The sequence below is a fragment of the Miscanthus floridulus genome, chromosome 6 (assembly GCF_019320115.1).
Source record: "Miscanthus floridulus cultivar M001 chromosome 6, ASM1932011v1, whole genome shotgun sequence".
Taxonomy (NCBI): domain Eukaryota; kingdom Viridiplantae; phylum Streptophyta; class Magnoliopsida; order Poales; family Poaceae; genus Miscanthus; species Miscanthus floridulus.
In genome coordinates, this window is record NC_089585.1 from 141,500,245 (window position 1) to 141,519,506 (window position 19,262).

A 19,262-nucleotide genomic window follows, 5' to 3' on the forward strand; every position below is an offset into this window, starting at 1 on the left:
CACATTAACACAGGTCCTCTGCAACTACGTCGTGGACATTCCACATCATCCGCCAGCGTGGGAACTGAACTCAAAAACAATTTCTCTCTTCCAGATGGCTTCTAATGATCATGATTAATATGGAATGGAAGCCTTGAATCTGTGGCACTAGCTGGTAGCCGTATTATCTAATTAAATCTTCAATGCCTGCATAGAACTGGTAGGAGTAGCTCTATGTATTCAGCTATTATATATGTCTGGACTCGGGAGTATATTATGTAATCTTCAATGCTTGCATATTGGCTCTATATGTTCAGCTGTTATTTATGCTTGTACTATGTTATGCATGCACTAATGCTAGGAGTAACGCTTTTGTTATGGAATATTTTTTGGTCAATTCAATTCGTACTACTGCTCTGGTTAGATCAAAGTTAAAAATGGCTCTCTTTTTTTCCCCCTGCATAAGGTGTTCAGGTGGCAGTGCCTACTGCATACCATTTGACCGGTTATGACTTGCGACTTGCGAGGATCATCATGTTATGATTGCTGCTGTGCTTCTTGTCTTCCAGTAATACATCTGTATTCTTGCTCTGACTTTACATGTGTATCTAATATGCATGTCTTTTGATATTTGAATGTTTTTCCAAGTCGGAATCAAATTGAACGGGAATTACTTGTGCAGTAGGCATCTTCCTGATCAAATGATTAAATTTGAGTCATTCTTCCCTTTTTTATTTCCCTCCACAAGGCCCTATGATTCTAATATCTGAACAAGTTTTGCATATCTTTGATACGCAATGCTACCCTGATTTTACATTATCTGAGGTTCATCCTTCGAATCGTTTTGTATTTCGAATGAGAAAATGATTCTTTCTCCTCGGCGCTCACCATTAGGCCCTAAAAAGTGAAATCCAAATACTGTTACGTGTTATCTGTTTTTTTTTTCTAAAAAAATACTGTTACCAATGCTTCCTTCAGACTGTTCTTCTGTTTTGCTTGTGAGTTGTGACTTAGGAGACAATTCAAAATCCACTTAAATACGGAAATTACAAAACTATATGCAATGAGAGAAAGCATATTGCTATGTATGCGTTAAACTATTAAAATTTTCTGGGAATTATGCAAACATCAAAATTACTGATGGTTCCCAAAGGCATAACCGAATGCTTGCCAGCAAGTGCAAGGTCACAACTGACATAAGTGGTTAAGGTTCGTTGGTGAATCTTTTTTTTTTAAACTTCTTTGCCCCTATAGAGTTGTACAGGTCATTTAGACCTTTTCCTTCTTAATCTAAAATGATGTGTAGTTCTCCCGTGCATCCGAGAAAGAAAAAAATGCACACTTAAAGTAAAAATATGCGCTCTGTACTCATTGAACTATCAACGAATCCAGAATTTGTTGTTCAGATATCTAAAGTACAGAACGTGTGGAGGGGGAAAAACGGAAGAATTAAAATTTAATATGTATATGAGAAAGATGCTTACAGCATTTCTGAATTGGACAAGCATTCAAAAGACACGCAGATCAGATAATAACAGGTAAAATGAGAGCAGGATACACATACACTGAAGTACTGAACTAACATGTAAAGTCAGAGCTAGCATACATTGAAGTACTGAACTATTGTAACCGAGAATTACATGAAAACCCAAGATCATAAGCACAGCCAGGCAGAACCATTGGAAAGATGCTAGCAAGTAGCAAGCACGAGGTGACGTCACAACCCGCTACTCAGAGCCGATCAAATGGTGCCATGGTGGCGTCCTCGTCGTCGACAAGATTCAGGTCCATGCATCCAATGGCCGTGGCAACCTCTTCAATCTCGCCGCCGCAGCCTCCCTCCCTGCCGTCCTGAATCTCGCCTGCGCTCTCCTCCCAGTCCTCGTCCTCGACCTCGACGTCGTAGTACCTCGTAGTAAGCACCGCAGCTGGCAACCTGTGGCTCTGCCCATACTTCTCCAAGCCATGGCTGTAGGCGTTGCCGCCGCAGAGGTCGTAGCCGAGCGCGTGGCACCCGGGCTCCAGATCGTAGCCGAGGTGCGTCTTCCCGGTGAAGACGGCAGCGTCCTTCTTGCCCACGTCCGACGCGCGGGCGACCTGCGCCCACGACATCATGAAGCTCGTGCCGAGCGCCGCGACGTGGCCGGACGGGTCGTGCTGCACGCCGAGCACGACGTACTCGACGAGGCGGCCGCGGCCGAGCAGGGGCCCGAGCCTGAACCGCTCGCACGCCTACCACGACGACGCGCATGTTGCCGGTGTCGAGCAGCGCCAGCGAGCTGGTGACCTTGATGCAGAGGACGAGAGGCCCCAGGCCGCCGAGGGCGCGGGACGCCTCAGCGGGCAGGAGGACGAGGTCGTCCTCGCAGACCGGGCAGATGTCCACGGAGATGACGTGGAAGCTGTAGGGGCTGCCCTCGTCGTCGCGCGAGACGAGCTGTCGCCGCGCCGTGCCGGCGGCGCGGGCGGGCGCGACGGCCGAGACGAAGCGGACGAAACGGTCGGCGTGGGCGCGCGACACGACGTGCACGTGGAGGACCCCGGCGTCCGCGTCCCAGTCCACGCGGAGGAACGAGTCCTTGCCGCAGTACAAGACGAGCAGCGACTTGACGTGGTTCAGCGTGCGGCGGCGGCAGCACGACGACGGCGACGCGCGCTGGCGCACCTGCACGACGGCAGGCCACTGGTCCGGGTCGGCCTGGACCCGGACGCAGGCGTCGCAGAGGCGGTCGTGGGCGGTGAGCTCGACGGCGTGCGCCTGCGGCTGCGGATCCGTCTTGAGCGCCTCGTGCTCGTGGCGGAGGTGGATGCGGAGGTCGAAGCGCCTGGGGCAGGGGTCGGTGGATACGAACCTCGCGGCGGCGATCGTGAGGCCGAGGCCGGCGATGTGGCGGCGCACGCGGCCCAGGTGGATGCTCGCTACCTCTCCAGCCGTCCCCGGCGTGGCGCTGATCCAGGACCGCGGCTCGCGTCGGATCCAGGACCCCGGGGGCTGGAGGTAGGCCCAGCACGACGGGCAGTACAACACGGCGTCGTGGCGAGGGAGGCCCTCCGTGACGTCGGCGCGCGGTCGGAGCGCCGTCGTGCCGCCGGACGGCGTTGGCGGCTCCGGCTGCATCGCGGCGATCGGGTGGTGGTGGGAACTGGGGACTGCCGAGGATGGAATTGGGATGGTGGGGCCGCCCGGAACGAGCATTCTGTTGTCGGCCTTTTAAGTTGGGTTGCGCGGCCCATGTAAAATAACACCGTCTGGGCCTTTTGTAAGATAGGGCCCTCAAGTTTATATATAGGAAAAAATACGTCAATATCTTTAATATTGAAATAATTTTTAGTAATTTTTCCATTTAAAATATTTGTATGGTGTATTTATTTGAATGGATTTGAAATTGTTTTTAATCCCTTCCTCTAATTTTGAGCAGTTGTATAATAAGCAATAAAAATTCAGGATTGGTAAATCTCTAAAAGTAAGGTTTGGTATGCATATATTGTTATCTGTGTTTGTTTTTTTTCTGCAAGAGAACCAGTGAAGCCGTGTGGGTGAAGATATATCCAGGGAGCAGATGAGCTGTTTTTTCCCCTTTGGCGATAATAAGGATAAGAGAGGGAGAGAGCAGGATGAGATATATGCATGACATTGGATAAATTTCCGGATCCGGACCTCAGCCTATTCTTCAGCCACTACTGCTGACTAGGAGCCCAGACAGTTGTAGTGGCAACCGCACCTGACAGTTCATGGAATACGTGAACATGAGTAATACGAAACAGGAGTAATACTTGCCTCGTAATACGGTTGTATTTTTTTTTAAAAAAAGGAGTTGTAACAGCAACTTGGACTGTTTTGTTCGTCACAGCAAGATAGCAACGCTGTATCTGTTTCACCAATGGCCAATGGTAAGGTAAAATTTGGCCTTAACATTACTACGAAGTTCCATTCAATGCTAGTTCAACATTACATGGGATAAAAACTTGTCCACATTTTATTTTATTTCAATTCCAATGCATCTACCGTCGAGAAGAATTCCGTAGATACGCACTCCTACAGTACATGGCAGCAGGGGCTCCCTACTATTAATCCTTCTTGGCATTTCCCATGGGGTTGCCATCGAAGCGGCCGATCCGGAAGAAGCCGAGGTCGACGCCAGCCTCTGCCGCCGTCTTGGAGTCACCATCAATGGCCATCTCCGCCAGGATCCTCCCCACAGCGGGGCCCATCTTGAATCCATGCCCCGAGAACCCAACCCCGACCACGACGTCCCGCCCGAGCTCCCCGCCGAGGAAGTCCATGACGAAGTCGGCGTCCGGCGTCATGGCGCACATGCACGACTGCCGGACGACCGGCCCGCCCGCGGCGTCCACGTGGCCCGGCATGGCCTCCTGGATCCACCTGGCCACCCGGTCCGTGACCTCCGCGTCGCCGGCGAGCCAGTCGCGGGAGTCCGGGTCGCACGGCGGGCCGCCGTCGCAGCTGATCTTGATGAGCCCCGGGACCTCCAGCGACGGCGTGCCGTACACGGGCGGATCGCCGTAGCTGGAGAACGTCGGGAACCCGGCGCTCGCCGAGAGGCTCTGCTCCTGGCCGGGCTTCACGCGCCAGTACAGGTGCAGCGTGTGCAGCGGCGTGATGGGGAGGTCGACGCCGGAGACGGAGCCTAGTAGCTTGGCCGCCCACGCGCCCACCGTGACGACGCACTTGGCGCCGTGGTACGCCTCGCCGCCGCTGGCCCTCACCACGACGCCGCCCTCGGGCGCCTTGTCGATGCCGACGACCTCGGTGTTGTCCCTGACCACGGCGCCTTTCGCGACGGCGAGCGACTGGAACATGGCCACGGCCTTGGTGGCGCTAAGCACGCCGCCGTGGTCGCTGAGCGCGGTGACCCACCCGTCGGACGGGTCCGGGACGGTGAAGGCGAAGGCGCCGCCCCACCTGCTGCCGAGGTCGTCGGCCACAACCTCCTCGGCGCCGATGTTGGCGACGGCAGCGGCGAGGGCCGCGCTGGCGCGCGGGCCCATGGAGAGGTGCGGCGTCGGGGTGAGGACGCGGTAGCCGGCCTCGGCCTCGGCGGCGGCCCAGAGGCGGCGGGCCAGGCGCACCATGCGGAGGTAGCGCGGCTGCGCGTAGGCGTCGCGGATGATGCGGGAGTCGCCGTGCGAGGAGCCCAGCGGGTGGAGCAGGTCGAAGCGCTCCAGCAGCAGGACGCGGGAGCCCCGGGACGCCGCCGCGTGCGCCGTGCAGCTGCCCATGATGCCCGCGCCCACCACGATGACGTCGAAGCCGGGGCGAGCGGCCTGGGGAGCTGCGGGTGCACCGGCGCCGGCCATGGCTGCTCGCGAGCGCTTTGCAAGCTGGAACGAAAGTACGGCAGGAGGGGGAAAAGATAGGCTTCCGCTGCTGCTTCGGGGAGTGAGAGTCCAGTGGGACTGTGGGAGGTGGGTGGTGACTGGAGACACGTGACCGTGACCTGACCGGAAAACAACAAGATTGCTGATTGGGACTTTGGGCCTGCTGCTCTGTTCACCTGTTGGCTGCTGTGTCCAACATGTACTACCACCGAATTTTTACCGTAGTAATTTTAATCATATATTTTTTCTATAAATTTTTTTTTTTTAGATATATCAAGTTTTCATATATATAATTCTTTATTGAACATACTTTATTAATGTTATATGAACATACTTCATTAGTATTATATAGTACATTAAAGTATCTAAAATTTTTTAGAAGAAAAAACATATGATCAAATTTACTACAGTAAAAAATTACTAACAAGTAAATACAAATGGAGGGAATTAGTAGAATAGTCAAAACAGCAGGCAAGCATTTGGCAATCCAACCTGTTATACAAGCCAAAATAATAGGTAGACCTGCAGATAGCATGTTCGCTGTCGATCACTGAGCTGAGACGACGCACAGGTCGTCTATCATTCCAGCCTCCTGCACCAGAACAACACATGGAGAGACGTCTCTGAACAGACTGGTCTAGGCTAGGAACTTGAACCCTATTCAGAACAACAAAAAAAAGACACGAACGAATAAGATAAGAACATCCATCAGTAGATCAGCAAGTAATGTCTCAGAAAGTAAAAACCAAATTTGCCTCCTTTAACATGCTTCTCAATCTTTCGTCAGCGTTTATTTCCTCCCAGTATTAGGGGGGGCGAAGGAGCAGAGGCCCCAGATGTACTTCCTTGCGTTCTCTTCTTTGCCACGTACATTCTGATGATACAGCTAGATATATGCAGACATCATATCTCAGTTCCATGTAGGAGTATTTTTAGAAGCCATGTTACACAGATTAACAAAGAGAGCTCTCCATTGCGGTTGTTGCCATTCTTTACAATCTGTTCTCTCATTGTATAGTATTGAAAACTCTTAAGGCATACATGCATTTGCGCCTCCTGCATCGCTCTACCAAAAACACGCAGAATCCCTGGATGCCTCACTGAATTTGTTTTTCCTGGTTCAGTTGAATGAATCGGCCAGAAGCTCCCCCGTTTATGCAGTGCTGGCATGGACAACCTCCTCTGAAGAACCATCCGCCTCGACTGCAGCTGATCTCAGCTGCTCTTGCTGTCTCCTGTGGTTAGCCATGCGTCGGTTGCTCTCCATCCAAATGAGGAGAACTGTCATGTCTGCTGGGCTCACACCGCCAATTCTGCTAGCTTGACCTATTGTTTGTGGACGCACCTACGGATGAATCACAGGGTACAATTAAGATAAGATGAGACCACAAAATTGGCTCCCAATCTACATTATTACAATGGAATAAGATGTAACTGCAGTACTGTCTATATGGTCTACTTTGACCTTGTTCTTGCACATGATTCCAAGTTTCAGAAAAGATGTGGCCTAGTAGTTGAAATGGACAACTGCAGAATGCTTGGTTCATGTACATATCCCAAAGCAGGTGGAACTCCCCACCCCCCCAAAAAAAAAACATGTTCTTAACAAATGGAGAACTGCTGAACGCTTTTTATTTAGTTGCAGGTTATCTTTCATAAGGTTCCTTTTACATATCCGAACTTACCTTGGAAAGTTTCTCCCGAGCTTCAAGTGATAGATTTGTCATTGAGTGGTAATCCAAATCTTCAGGAAGTTTCCTGTGTTCTTGGTTTACAATCTTAACAGAGAAAAACAAACAACAAAGAGTTAGCTTCCTTTTCAATTAAATAAACAAAACAATGAACTCATGCATAATGCATTACTGTTGGACATCTTGAATGATTATGTACCATTGTTGTAGCAGTTCTACTTCCCTCACAAATCTACTCCAGAACAAAATCGCATAACCATAAGCAATTACCTGATGTAATTGACTCTGTTGTCGTGCGATGAAACCTTCATACTTGATATCGATCTCTACACATTCCTTCTCAATTCGAGATAAATTTTCGTTTCCACATCCATGCTTATCAAGGAGTTTATATTGTACATGTGGCTTCTTTAGTATGGCTTCAAGTGTAGATGAATCCTTTACAGGTTGGTTGGATACTGCAGTAACTTCAGCAGCAAATTCACCTCCTGATAACAGAACATTGGAGCTAGAGCGTGTGAACCATGCTAACAGCATTTTATATACTAACTACAGTCAAAACACATGATTCTCTAGTACATGTGCAGTCAACCTTTCAATTAAGACATCAACTTTCTTCAATAAATTCATATGACCATTTATCTTTCTAATTATATGTTACCAAAACTCTTAAATGTGATTACATATCTACTTATGTAATTTCATGATAAAGTCTACATATTTTTATGTAAATTTGCAGTCAAAAAGTTTGAATGCATGCATTCTAGGACATCTAACAATATGAATGGTGCAGTATGTCAAAAGTATGTCATTATTCATTAGCTAAGAAAATATATGATGCTCACCTGGAACTTTTGTAGATTTCAACCGTTCTTTTTCTTGCTTGATGCGGGCTTGCTTTGACTGATAAAGCTCCCAGCGTCTATCATCTATTAAACCAATCTCTCGTCCCAAAGGGGTTAAACGACTATCAGCATTATCTGCTCGAAGTAATAGCCGGTGTTCTGAACGACTGGAAAATGCCCCAGCAAAAACAAAGAAAAAAGGGGAAAAGGTTAAGAAATTTATGAACACAGAAGCCATATTGAATTAGACAGCATAAAATTCAAAGAATTCAGCATGTAATTTTGTGTTACCAAAATAAAACCATGTGTATATCTGTAGACTACAGGAATTCAGAATCACAAACGTTATCCCATTCCTTGGATCCAAGTGGCTCAAAGCTGAGGTGGGAGTTCTCTCATCCCCTCTTGGGCTCATTTAGGCCTAACTGGATCTAATCCAGTTAAAAGGTGGACAAGAGGATGAGGGAATTCCCACCTCTCACTTGGACCGTTCATATTGGATGAGGGATGAGATTGAGTTTATGCATATGTGCACCAATATACTCTTGTCCAGTTATGCACCTAATACTTCCTCTTAAAAGATAAACTCAATTATTAACTAAAGAACACAAATATTACATAACACTGCTCAGGCTTACTATATACTGCAGGAGTAAAACTATTTTTCAGCGTCAGTTATTTAAGCATGAATAATAAAAATGTTTTATACTGAAATTCCATACCTTGTTAGCATGCGATAGGGCTCTCTAAGATCTTTTGTAACAAGATCATCAATAAGAGTTCCTATATAACTGCTTTCTCTCTCAAGAATAATTAATGATTTCCCATTAGAATGCCTAGCTGCATTGATTCCAGAAATTATACCCTATATATAGCAATCAGCAAGATTAGGATCCAGCAAATCTAGTTCAACCAACCATACGAACTGCAATTAATTCATGAAGAACAGAGCAAGAACAATGAATAAACCTGAGCTGCAGCTTCTTCATATCCCGTTGTTCCATTTATCTGGCCAGAGAAGAATAAACCCTCAAACTTCTTTGTCATAAGTGATCTTGAGCATTGATATGCAGGTAAGTAATCATATTCAACTGCATATGCAGGCCTTAGCATTAGACAGTTCTCCAGCCCTGGTATAGTTCGCACAAGGGACAATTGCAATCTCTCAGGAAGCCCAGTAGAAAAGCCCTAATAAAGATGTATAAATGATCATAAGTAATAGGTTTCTCATCTAAAAAAAGAAGGGTTTGGTTAGCAAAAGTACATAGACATACTTCCACATACAGATACAGATGGGGACAAACAGAAAAGAAGCACAATATATGACAATGTTGACCAAAGAAAAAGGGGAGAATCATGAATGGAGATAGGGAAGGAGGAACATACCTGTAGATATAGTTCAGGAACACTTCTACCCTCAGGTTCAAGAAAGATCTGATGAGACTCTTTATCTTTGAACCTTACAATCTGCAACAAAGACCTTGGTTAGTGAGTACATCAGCTGTTGTAGGTATAGTACTTAATTTTTTGCATGAAAATTACAAGTTTTGTTAACAATCCAATAATCAAAATAAAAGAAGATTGCCATGTAACAAACCAACAAGGTCCATTATACAGTACCTTATCTTCAATTGCCGGGCAGTATCTTGGTCCCTTTGCTTCAACCCAGCCACCATAAGTTGGTGTTTCATCTAAGTTGTCTATAACAATTTGGTGCGTCTCTTTTGTAGTTCGTGTTAGATAGCAGCACATCTGTTCTCTCTCGATGTGAAATTCAGGATCAAAACTAAACCAACCTACCTGTTTCAAGAGGAACCATCCTTTTATTCCCCAAAAAAAGTGTAACACAAAAGCAACTTGACTTCAAGCTTAACCATCCTGACAAGCCCTACATTCTAAAAATGCAACTGATTTCCTTTACCATATGGGTGGAAACCTGTAAGGTTTACAGCGTATACAAGATGCAGGAAATGTCGTAAAACTCCTGTGGGAGAATACACTTCCATGTGGTCGAAAGGGTGGGATCAGCTAGTGAACGCATATAAATTGTTCACTGTAAGTCTGCCAGTATACTTAATTCAAGGCTTCTTTTGATCTTACACATGCAAGGAACACTCAGTTCATGGCATACTTTATTATAAGATTTATAAACTACGAAACTCATTCCTACAAATGACCAATTAGAGAGAAATCAGTATAACTGGATCGTTTCAAAAGTACGGTGTTGCTATAACTAGCTGCTCCCTCCAGCTTTCTTGTCGTCTTGGACAATGTTGAGGTCAAAATTTTAGAACTTACAATCAATAACTTTTCAAATATTTAGTTTGAAGATACTAAGACAACATGTATAGAGTACTCTTGCAAAGTACTTTAAGAAACAGACATATTTGCTATTTTGTTGTATGTACTCTAATAATGAAAATCATAGTCAAAGTTATATTTTGAAGAGCATGTCAATGTCCAAAACGACAAGAACTATTGAACCGGAGGGAATACCTGATGATACAGAATTGCAGCATTTAATTTGAAAGTACTGATCTTGTTCTTTGCTTTAACATGCAAATACAAAATGAATAAAAAAGACAGTAATGAAAAGCTATTACATTATTGAATCTGCATTTCTCAATATAAGTGGGAAAGTTCTGTTGTGTACTATATACCTCTTCATCACCATGCTGGGGTTCCAATCCAGAAAAATCAACTGTCCTGCGATCAATTCGTGGTGGTGTACCAGTTTTTAAGCGGTCAGTTTCAAAACCCAGAAGCTGCAAGTTTTCAGTAAGTCCATGAGAAGCTGACTCTCCAGCTCGCCCAGCGGGCATTGATGTCCTACCAACCCAAATCTTACCACTCATGAATGTTCCGGTGGTAAGTACAACAGATGGTGCGTAAAAGTCCATGCCAAAGAAAGTGCGAACACCCTCAACGCTGTCATTTTTTCCAATCAAAACCTCTGTAGCCATTGCTTCTCTAATGAAAAGATTTTCTGTGCTGAAGCATAGTACATGGAATAGTCAATAAGCAATGTGAAATCTATCACAATAAATTACATGCAATCAACAACAGTAAACATCAGCATACAGGGCCGGATATGGGCCTTGGGCCACTAGGGCCGTGGCCCTAGGCGTGGCCCAAAATATATACCTTCTATAGTGTATGGAAATTTCTGGGCCAATTGGAAAGCGTTGGGCTAAATCCTCTACTCCAACCGGCCCAGTCACAGTGAGAGAGAGCAGGAGTGCCTCCACCCTCGCGACTCCAGTCGGCATGATTCCACGAGCGCCGCCATCTCTGAGTCACGGGTTGCAGCTCCCGTCCCCGTCGTGTCCGCCGAATCGCAACTCCTCTCCCTCTCCTGCAGTCTGTGCTGCACTAGTTCCCTACTCCGGCTAATCCCTGACCGCCATCGCCGCTGTCCGCTGCTAGGGGCTGTCTGCGCTCCGTGTTGGGTGAGTGGACTTCCTAGACATAGCTGCGCTGGCTAGCGAGCACCGAGCAGGCGAGCGGCGAGCTGGCTACCTGCATCTCGCCTTGGCCGCGTCACGGTATGAGGCAGCACTGTAGCAGAGCAGGGTCACAGCCCACAGAATGCGACAAGACACCTGAGCACCTGAGCCATGGAGGCTTGGAACTTGGTAAATTTCCCCTTCTTCAATCAAGTTCTATTTTAATGTTATTTTAAATGTTGAACTCTTTCTAATCTAAAAATTCAATGAATGATTAATTGATTAGAGCAATATTTGTATATTTATTATTATGAATTAGATTAGTTATATCTATATTGGTATTTTGATCTCATGCAGATGGTATTTTAACTCAGTGCGATCGGTATTTTGACTCGGTGTGGGCGGTATGCATGCTTTAATAATTGATAGTGGCCCTAGGCGTGAAACTAGACGAGCTCCGCCACTGTCAGCATACAATGACAAAAGTTAAACTCTATTCAATTATTTGGCAGGCAGAAAAAAATAATAAACTCTTATGTCAGAAGATTAAAATATTTACCTCTACCTTGAGAGATTTTTTTACTAAATTGAGGACTTAAGACTAGCCATGCAGAACCATGGTCTTAATCCAGTAATGCCAAATTTGTGAAGGTGTCATTTTGATATAGTTCAAACTAAAGAAGATCACAATTTTGTGAGTACAACCTAAGAAGCTCTGAAATGGTGATCAAGTTAACATAACTTAAATGAGGTCAGAAAAATGAAGCATATTCAGAATTTATGTAGCATTAACTACTTTTGGAGGTGCCAGACAAGATTACAAATCCAAGTAAAGTTAGCAACTTATGACTAAAGCAACTTAGTATACACCGACCTTTCCACAACGTTCTTCATCTCTATTGCATACTCTCTCTTATCAGTCTGAGCACGCAGTGCACGTACAGCAGGGCCTTTTGAGCTGTTCAGTACACGCTTTTGCAGGTAGCACCTATCAGAAGAAGATGCAATGAGTATGCTAAGATATCTTTGTTGATTCACTAGTAATCAAAGTCTGAACTCTCAGCCATTTGAACTCGTAGATAAATTCATTCTCCAGACAACAAGACGTTTGAACTCGTACCTATCAGCGATTTTTCCAATTTCACCACCAAGGGCATCTACCTCGTGGACAAGTTGAGACTTTGCAGGCCCACCAACAGCAGGATTACAAGGCTGGATAGTGCAGAAAATGAGTTAGGAAGCAGAATCACACCTATAATATTAAAATTTACATGCAATTCATTGACAAAGGATGCTTCCTTACAGTTATAGCATTCTAAGACATGCAACATACTTTATCAAATCCCGCAGCACAAGATATGCCCCGCCCACTATTTTGGAGCCAGCAAAGGATTTGAGGTGGAAGAAATATCGGAAAAGATTGAAATGCGGATCTATAGCGAGATAGGCTTCGCATATATTGATGAAAATGGAAAGATGAAGAATGCTATTGGGATTCAGATGGATGAGGGTAATCCCGTAGTAATCAAGAAGCTTGCGCAAAAAGGGATGCGCAGGCAATCCAAATCCTCGACGGTAAAAATCTTCAAAAACGACACTGCTCACAAGATGAAGACTTGCGGCGCACGCCGCAAGGCATCCTGGCGATACCCTGAAGATAGCATAGGATCTATTAGGATATGCCGATCTGCTTGATTCCTTGTAAAGATTGTATCTTACCCGATTAGACTTAGACCTGATCGGCATGTAACCCTACCCCCGGGCTATATAAGGTGGGTAGGGGACCCCCTCAAAACACATTCAATCTCATACGATAGCCAATACAAACCGACAGAACACAGGACTAGGGTATTACGTCGAGCTGACGGCCTGAACCTGTCTAATCTTATGTCTCTGTCACCATCTTGCTCCTGTTCACGCGCACCTCTCCGATCAATCTACCATCTCCGATCAATCTACCATCGTGGGTATACCCCTCGGTGGACTGCCGATGATATTTAGTCCACAGCTATCATACATTCATACCTTGGAACAGTTTGAGTTTTTCATTATCCTATTTTCTTTTCATCAAATACACATACATCACATAATTTTTTTAATAGAATTTGTGCCCTATAAACATGCTATCACAGGAGAGATTTCACATTGCTCAACTCCTGTGCTACAAGGTTTGATGAATCAATTCTTCATATAAGGGTCTTGTTTTTTTTACTATATGGCATCGGGAGTCAATGTTCAAAAAATCTCAGCCATGAACTTGACTAGAATATTTACTATCAAGGATCAAGAAGCATGGTTTGTTGATGCAAAGGACTAAGTTATTACTACGTCATTGCCAACGAACACTAGAAAGGTACTGTAGAACTGAAAAATAGCTCAGGGCAGACCTGCCAGGCAATCCGGTCAATGTTGAGCGTAAGAAGCAGGGTGCGCGCACCGAGGCGAGCCGAAGCAAGGGCGGCCTCGCAGCCGGCATGGCCACCTCCGACCACAATGACGTCGTACCGCTCCTGGCGCGGATCCAACCGGCCGCTCGAATCTTTCGCAACAGCAGAAATTTGGCAGTAAGCACCTCTTCTCCCTTTGTCGCCAGCATCAGTCACAGCTGTGAAGAAGAGCCTTACCCTTGGCGGCGGCGGTGGCGGCGGCGGAGAGGCGGCGGCGCGGAGGGGGGCGCCAGCGCGGCAAGGGGATGAGGCGGCGGAAGGATGTGGAGGGGAGGAAGGACGAGAGGGTTGCGGCCGCCGCGGTGGACGGATGCGGCGGCGGGCGGAGGCGGAGCAGCATGGCCGCCGACGCCGAGGAGGAAGGCGGAGGCTGAGAGAGGATATCTCAAAGAAACTCTAGAAACCTGAGCCAACCCCTTGTCCACCCATCACTGCTACTGACACCTATGGCCCACGAGGCAGGCACACACAAAGGGAGAGAGAGAGAGAGAGAGAGGAGCGCGTCACAACAATCCAACGGCAAATGGAGGATTAGGGCCGGCGCACGGGAAAGCAAGGAAACGAGCGACGGCTGCAGCGCCGCCCTTCGCCTCCACACCAGGTCCGCTGCACGGCCGCCCTCCTCCTCTTCCTCCCCTCCTCTGTCCTCTCTGTCGTGTGACGTATCGCTTGCTTGATTGCTTGCACACCCGGCCTCTGTCTACATATGCACTCGAAGAATTGAATCAGTCTAGTATGATTTCTAGGATTATTACTGTTTGATCAAGTAGCACTGCTAGCAGAACACAGTACTGTATTGTTCTTTTGCAGATTAAGATTATACTGAGGTCAGTTCCTAGTGTTACTTTTGAATTATACCGAATTTGTTTCAGTGCGGCATGACCATGGCCACCTTGTTTCTTCATTGGGCTTAGCTCCATTGTTTCGGTTTCAAAGCTCCTTTTACATGAAAAGTATCTTACTAAGAAAGATGTGTCGAAGAATAGTACTGGAACTATGTTTAACGAAAAAAAAAGACCATGGATTTAGTTTAATTCTAGTAAGATTTCTAGCCTCAGTGTGCAGATTATAATTTTGCTATTGATCGTAAAAACATGTTCTCAAATGTTTCCAGTGTATTGTCACCATACTAGAAGAACAATAACATGTTTCAATGTTAGATATACATCGCTTTGCATCTGTATCACCAACTTTATAAAGAATTTCCTCATGGAGAAATGGTGCTCTATCTGTCACTATTCATTACCTTAACAAAATTCTCATGTGGCTGGTCTTTAAGGACTTATGCTGTGAATTAGCCAGGATTAGGAAACTCCAAACAGTGCATGCAGGAAATAGCTGGTTCTGCAAATTCTCAAAGTACTTAATTTCCTCAGTTACAAGAGAAGGCTCTTGGTGGGTTTAAACTGATTAGCTGGTTTAGTGTAACATTATTATTATTATATGGAGATACATGAATGAATTCACAAGAAGTTCTGTCTCTTTACCAATCATCTCTTGGGTTTAACTGTTATGTGCAATCAGCATTGAAATCAAATAATACGTTTGCCTGTTCAGTAATGGTAACTCTCTGAAAATTTGATATGTTTTGTCTATTTCTTTTCTGATTCAGGCATATTTCTTTTATCAGTGATGGTTAATGGGTCGTAGGAGGAGCAGAAAGATTTATATCTCCAATGATCCTGCGGCGGTGGCCCAGATGTACTGCTGAATGCTTCAGGCGCAGGAAGCTTTTCCCCTTGGAAGTTCCTTCTTGCCCCTACTCCACGATCGCCACTTCAGTTCAGTGTGATGACTCAAGCGGTGATGAAAAGCTGAATTTTGCTCCTGATAATGAGCCTATCCAGAAATCACACCGGTCTTTGACCTCTGACAGTGTTGTGCAGACACTCCGCTGTCTAAGGAGGAAACCTGCAGTTGCATTTGCCTACTTTAAAGATACACATAGCCTTGGTTTTCACCATGACTTCTCAACCTACTCAGAGATCATACAAATTTTATCCCATTCATTCCAGGGGAAGATGCTGGTTTCCTTGTTTTGTGAGATTCTCTCGGGAACTGGTAGTGGTGGCCCTGAAATCTTACCGCTCATTGATCACTTGAGAAAAACATGTGCCACTTCTCACGTACTCTCATACGCAGTCAATTGCTTAATCAAGGCATACACCACCCGCCACGATGCACAAGAAACAGTAGAGATGTTTTGTCACCTTTGCAGACTTGGATTTGTTCCAACGCTTTGGGCTTGCAACTTTCTGCTAAAATTTGTATCTCAGAGCAGTGATTCACATATGGTTGTAGCAGCTTATGATCGAATGAAGTGCTTTCAGTTGACACTGGATGCTCAATCATTGAACATAGTCACTAGATCGCTTTTTCAAGCAAACAAGGCAGACGAAGCATTCCAAGTGTGGGTTGGGATGATTGAAATGGGAGTGAAATTAGATGTACATGGATACTCATCATTTATAATTGGCCTTTGTGACTGTGGAAAGTATAATCTAGCTTATAACATGGTAAGAAGATATGCTGTTCTACAAGAGATATCCCAAGAGAGGGTTCCAATTGAAGCCTTCGCGTATAATATGGTAATTGATGGACTATGCAAAGAAATGAAACTGGAGGAGGCTGAAAAGGTCTTGGAGATCAAGACCAGACATGGATCTACCCCTGATCTATATGGCTATAGCTATCTCATTCATAGTCATTGCAAAATGGGTAACCTAGAGAAGGCATGGTATCATATTGAAGACATGGTATCCCATGGCATCGAGATAAATTGTTACATTGTTGGTTCCCTTCTACAGTGCCTCAGGAAGTTAGGCATGATATCTGAAGTTATTGTGCACTTCCAGAAATTTAGAGATTTAGGGGTCCATCTTGATGGCGTGCTTTATAACGTTGCTATGGATGCTTATTGCAAGCTTGGGAACATGAATGAGGCAGTTAAGCTACTGAATGAGATGATGGCTGGAGGTTTGGTACCAGACAAAATCCACTATACATGCCTGATCAACGGTTACTGTCTGAAAGGAGAAACAGAAAATGCCTGGCAAGTATTTGAGCAGATGCTGAAGGCAAATATAAAACCAGATATAGTTACATATAACATATTGTCCAGTGGATATAGCAGGAATGGCCTTGTTATGAAGGTATTTGACCTTCTAGAGCACATGATGGATCAAGGGCTGGAGCCTAATTCACTCACCTATGGTATAGCTATTGCTGGTTTTTGTAGAGGAGGTAACTTGAGCGAAGCAGAGGTGTTATTTAATATAGTAGAAGAAAAGGGAATAGATAATATCGATGTGTTGTACAGTTCTATGGTTTGTGGTTATTTGCACTCAGGCTGGACTGACCATGCTTACACACTTTTTCTTAGAGTTGCTAAACAAGGAAATATGGTGGATCACTTGTCATGTTCAAAATTGATAAATGGCCTCTGTAGAGATGAAAAGGTTCAAGAGGCATCAACTGTATGTGGTATGATGCTTGAAAAGAATGTTGTTCCTGATGTAATTTCATATAGCAAGCTTATATCAGCTTATTGTCAGTCAAGAGATATGCACAATGCTCACTTATGGTTCCACGATATGGTTGAGCGAGGACTTTGTGATGTCATTGTATACACTGTACTGATGAATGGTTATTGCAAGGTTGGTCGGTTGCAAGAAGCATGTGAATTATTTGTTCAAATGATAAATTTAGGAATCAAGCCTGATGTAGTTGCATACACAGTGCTATTGGATGGCCACCTAAAGGAGACCCTACAACAAGGGTGGCAGGGCATTGCTAAAGAAAGGAGGACCTTTTTTCTTAGAACAAAGCATAAGGCGTTGCTGAGCTCTATGAAAGATATGGAAATTGAACCTGATGTAACCTGTTACACAGTATTGATTGATGGACAGTGCAAAGCAGAATATCTAGAGGAAGCACGGGGATTGTTTGATGAGATGTTAGCGAAAGGACTTACCCCTGATGTTTACACATACACAGCTCTTATAAATGGATACTGTAGCCAGGGAGAAATAGCTAAGGCTGAAGATCTTTTCCAAGAAATGATAGATAAGGGAATGAAGCCATATGTACTGAGCTTTTCAGTATTACATCAGAGAACCTTGAGACATCAAAAGGTTCATTAATATCTGTGATGTCCTAAAGGTTGTGTTGATGAATGCCATTTTGACTGAAGGGGCATCCTGCCAACGAAAAGGTACTACTTTCTTGTAATTATATTTACACAAGTCAATCATGAATGAATTTACAAAAAAAATTAGTATCTGCTAGATTGTGTTATCCAATATAATTATATTTATCCACCTGCAGGCTCTTTTGTTCTTAGAATCCTACCAGATTCGGTTATCGGTGTGCCTATGTCAGGAAGGCGGACACCTGGAGCATGGAAAGACTGCTCTCTCAGCGCATGGGTCCTCAAGGAGAACAAAATGCAGTTACCTTCAGCATCCGGATCAACGACCAGCAGTGGAGCTGTGCAGACACCATCGTGGCAAAGCTGGCTGTGGCATTGGCACCCATGCCATTTGAGGGTTTACTGGACCGTTTTGTGGCTGCAACTAGTGGTGTGTTCCCAGACAACCAAGAGTGAGAAGACAGGTAAGCTCTCGGGGTCCCGTGCCATGGGGAACTTTTGATGCTCCTGAGTCCATGCTGCACCACATCCATTGTGCTGTAATGAGGTGATTCCAATTTTTAGTCAAGCATAATGTTGTGTGATAAATCTATTTACAGTGTTCGACACTGAGGCTGGTGAAGTTTGAAGGACAGTAGTTCCTCTTTCTGGAAATTGGACAGGGATCGCAGAGTCCGGTTAAACAGGTAGGCATCCTGAGACATACTATTAAGCCAGTTACAATGTTTTGGATAAACTATTACTGCATTGAAATGCAGGTGGCCTGTGCCCATGCCATGTTGGTGTCATCCTAACAGTCCATGTCGGCATTATACTGATGACTGGAATGATGATGTATCCAAGGATGAGCTGGACTCTGAAATCACACCTGGCGAGGAGACAAGATACGGATACATAATGGGAATGATAGATACATGTAATCTGTAGAATCCATCACGATTTCCCCTTGATTTTTTTAGAGTTTAAGGGCCTTGCCCCAGCCTTAGCATTAACCAAGACAAAACGTTTACAGCATTCGTCCAGTTTAACAGGGTTCACAGCTCAACATCGAGCACAGAAAACACACGCAAATCATCTAAGCTATTACATGAGCCAAGTCGATTTCCCCTTGATAGGTCTCTCAGGTCTCACTCTATATGACTATCAATATCCATGTCAAGTAACCTTTTTATGTACCTCTATTGTGCACCGTCCCTCGAGAAGTTAATACAACAATCTCTTGTTTAGTGCTCATAACATTACTCCAGCCTCCAGGTGTTGTGCTTCGTGTAGAGACAAAACAAATAATCACAAGACCAGTGATACACTGCCCATGTAACCTGTCTGGTGTCAACAAATAAAGATATTGGCACGATTGAAATTAT

At 45.2% G+C, this 19,262-nt stretch overlaps 3 protein-coding genes and 1 pseudogene across 5 annotated transcripts; 1 reads left to right on the forward strand and 3 right to left on the reverse strand.

The window, feature by feature from the left end:
- Window positions 1–1,472: 1,472 nt before the first annotated feature.
- LOC136457161 (uncharacterized) lies at window positions 1,473–3,157 on the reverse strand (annotated as a pseudogene).
- A 778-nt stretch (window positions 3,158–3,935) lies between these two features.
- Window positions 3,936–5,298, reverse strand: LOC136457162 (probable sarcosine oxidase). The gene has a single exon (XM_066457207.1). The coding sequence runs from the start codon at window positions 5,296–5,298 to the stop codon at window positions 4,048–4,050; it is 1,251 nt and encodes a 416-aa protein (XP_066313304.1). The 3' UTR covers window positions 3,936–4,047.
- A 454-nt stretch (window positions 5,299–5,752) lies between these two features.
- Window positions 5,753–14,169, reverse strand: LOC136457156 (uncharacterized). Its single transcript, XM_066457202.1, has 13 exons — window positions 13,926–14,169; window positions 13,689–13,840; window positions 12,422–12,513; window positions 12,176–12,289; window positions 10,516–10,846; window positions 9,476–9,655; window positions 9,242–9,322; window positions 8,825–9,043; window positions 8,578–8,720; window positions 7,856–8,022; window positions 7,281–7,498; window positions 7,005–7,097; window positions 5,753–6,664 (listed from the first exon to the last, which is right to left on the reverse strand). The coding sequence occupies exons 1-13, from the start codon at window positions 14,086–14,088 to the stop codon at window positions 6,473–6,475; spliced, it is 2,145 nt and encodes a 714-aa protein (XP_066313299.1). The 5' UTR covers window positions 14,089–14,169; the 3' UTR covers window positions 5,753–6,472.
- Window positions 14,170–14,233: 64 nt separating this feature from the next.
- LOC136457155 (pentatricopeptide repeat-containing protein At2g26790, mitochondrial-like) lies at window positions 14,234–19,144 on the forward strand. 3 transcript variants are annotated; one of them, XM_066457199.1, is made up of 5 exons: window positions 14,234–14,349; window positions 15,361–17,961; window positions 18,075–18,362; window positions 18,498–18,584; window positions 18,657–19,144. In XM_066457199.1, the coding sequence occupies exon 2, from the start codon at window positions 15,425–15,427 to the stop codon at window positions 17,888–17,890; it is 2,466 nt and encodes an 821-aa protein (XP_066313296.1). In that variant the 5' UTR covers window positions 14,234–14,349; window positions 15,361–15,424; the 3' UTR covers window positions 17,891–17,961; window positions 18,075–18,362; window positions 18,498–18,584; window positions 18,657–19,144. The 3 variants fall into 3 exon arrangements, with proteins under 3 accessions (XP_066313296.1, XP_066313298.1, XP_066313297.1); XM_066457201.1 differs by having other exon boundaries at window positions 18,696–19,144; XM_066457200.1 differs by having other exon boundaries at window positions 14,248–14,349; window positions 15,379–17,961.
- The last annotated feature ends 118 nt before the right edge of the window (window positions 19,145–19,262 follow it).

Bases quoted from the DNA above. Each gene is read 5' to 3' on its own strand.
- LOC136457162 (XM_066457207.1), bottom strand. From the start codon at position 5,298: ATGGCCGGCGCCGGTGCACCCGCAGCTCCCCAGGCCGCTCGCCCCGGC.
- LOC136457155 (XM_066457199.1), top strand. From the start codon at position 15,425: ATGATCCTGCGGCGGTGGCCCAGATGTACTGCTGAATGCTTCAGGCGC.
- LOC136457156 (XM_066457202.1), bottom strand. From the start codon at position 14,088: ATGCTGCTCCGCCTCCGCCCGCCGCCGCATCCGTCCACCGCGGCGGCC. The intron at 10,847-12,175 runs GTCGGTGTATAC...ACTATGCTTCAG, and splicing joins ATGAAGAACGTTGTGGAAAG to CACAGAAAATCTTTTCATTA. The intron at 9,323-9,475 runs GTACTGTATAAT...TCTTTGTTGCAG, and splicing joins GCCCGGCAATTGAAGATAAG to ATTGTAAGGTTCAAAGATAA.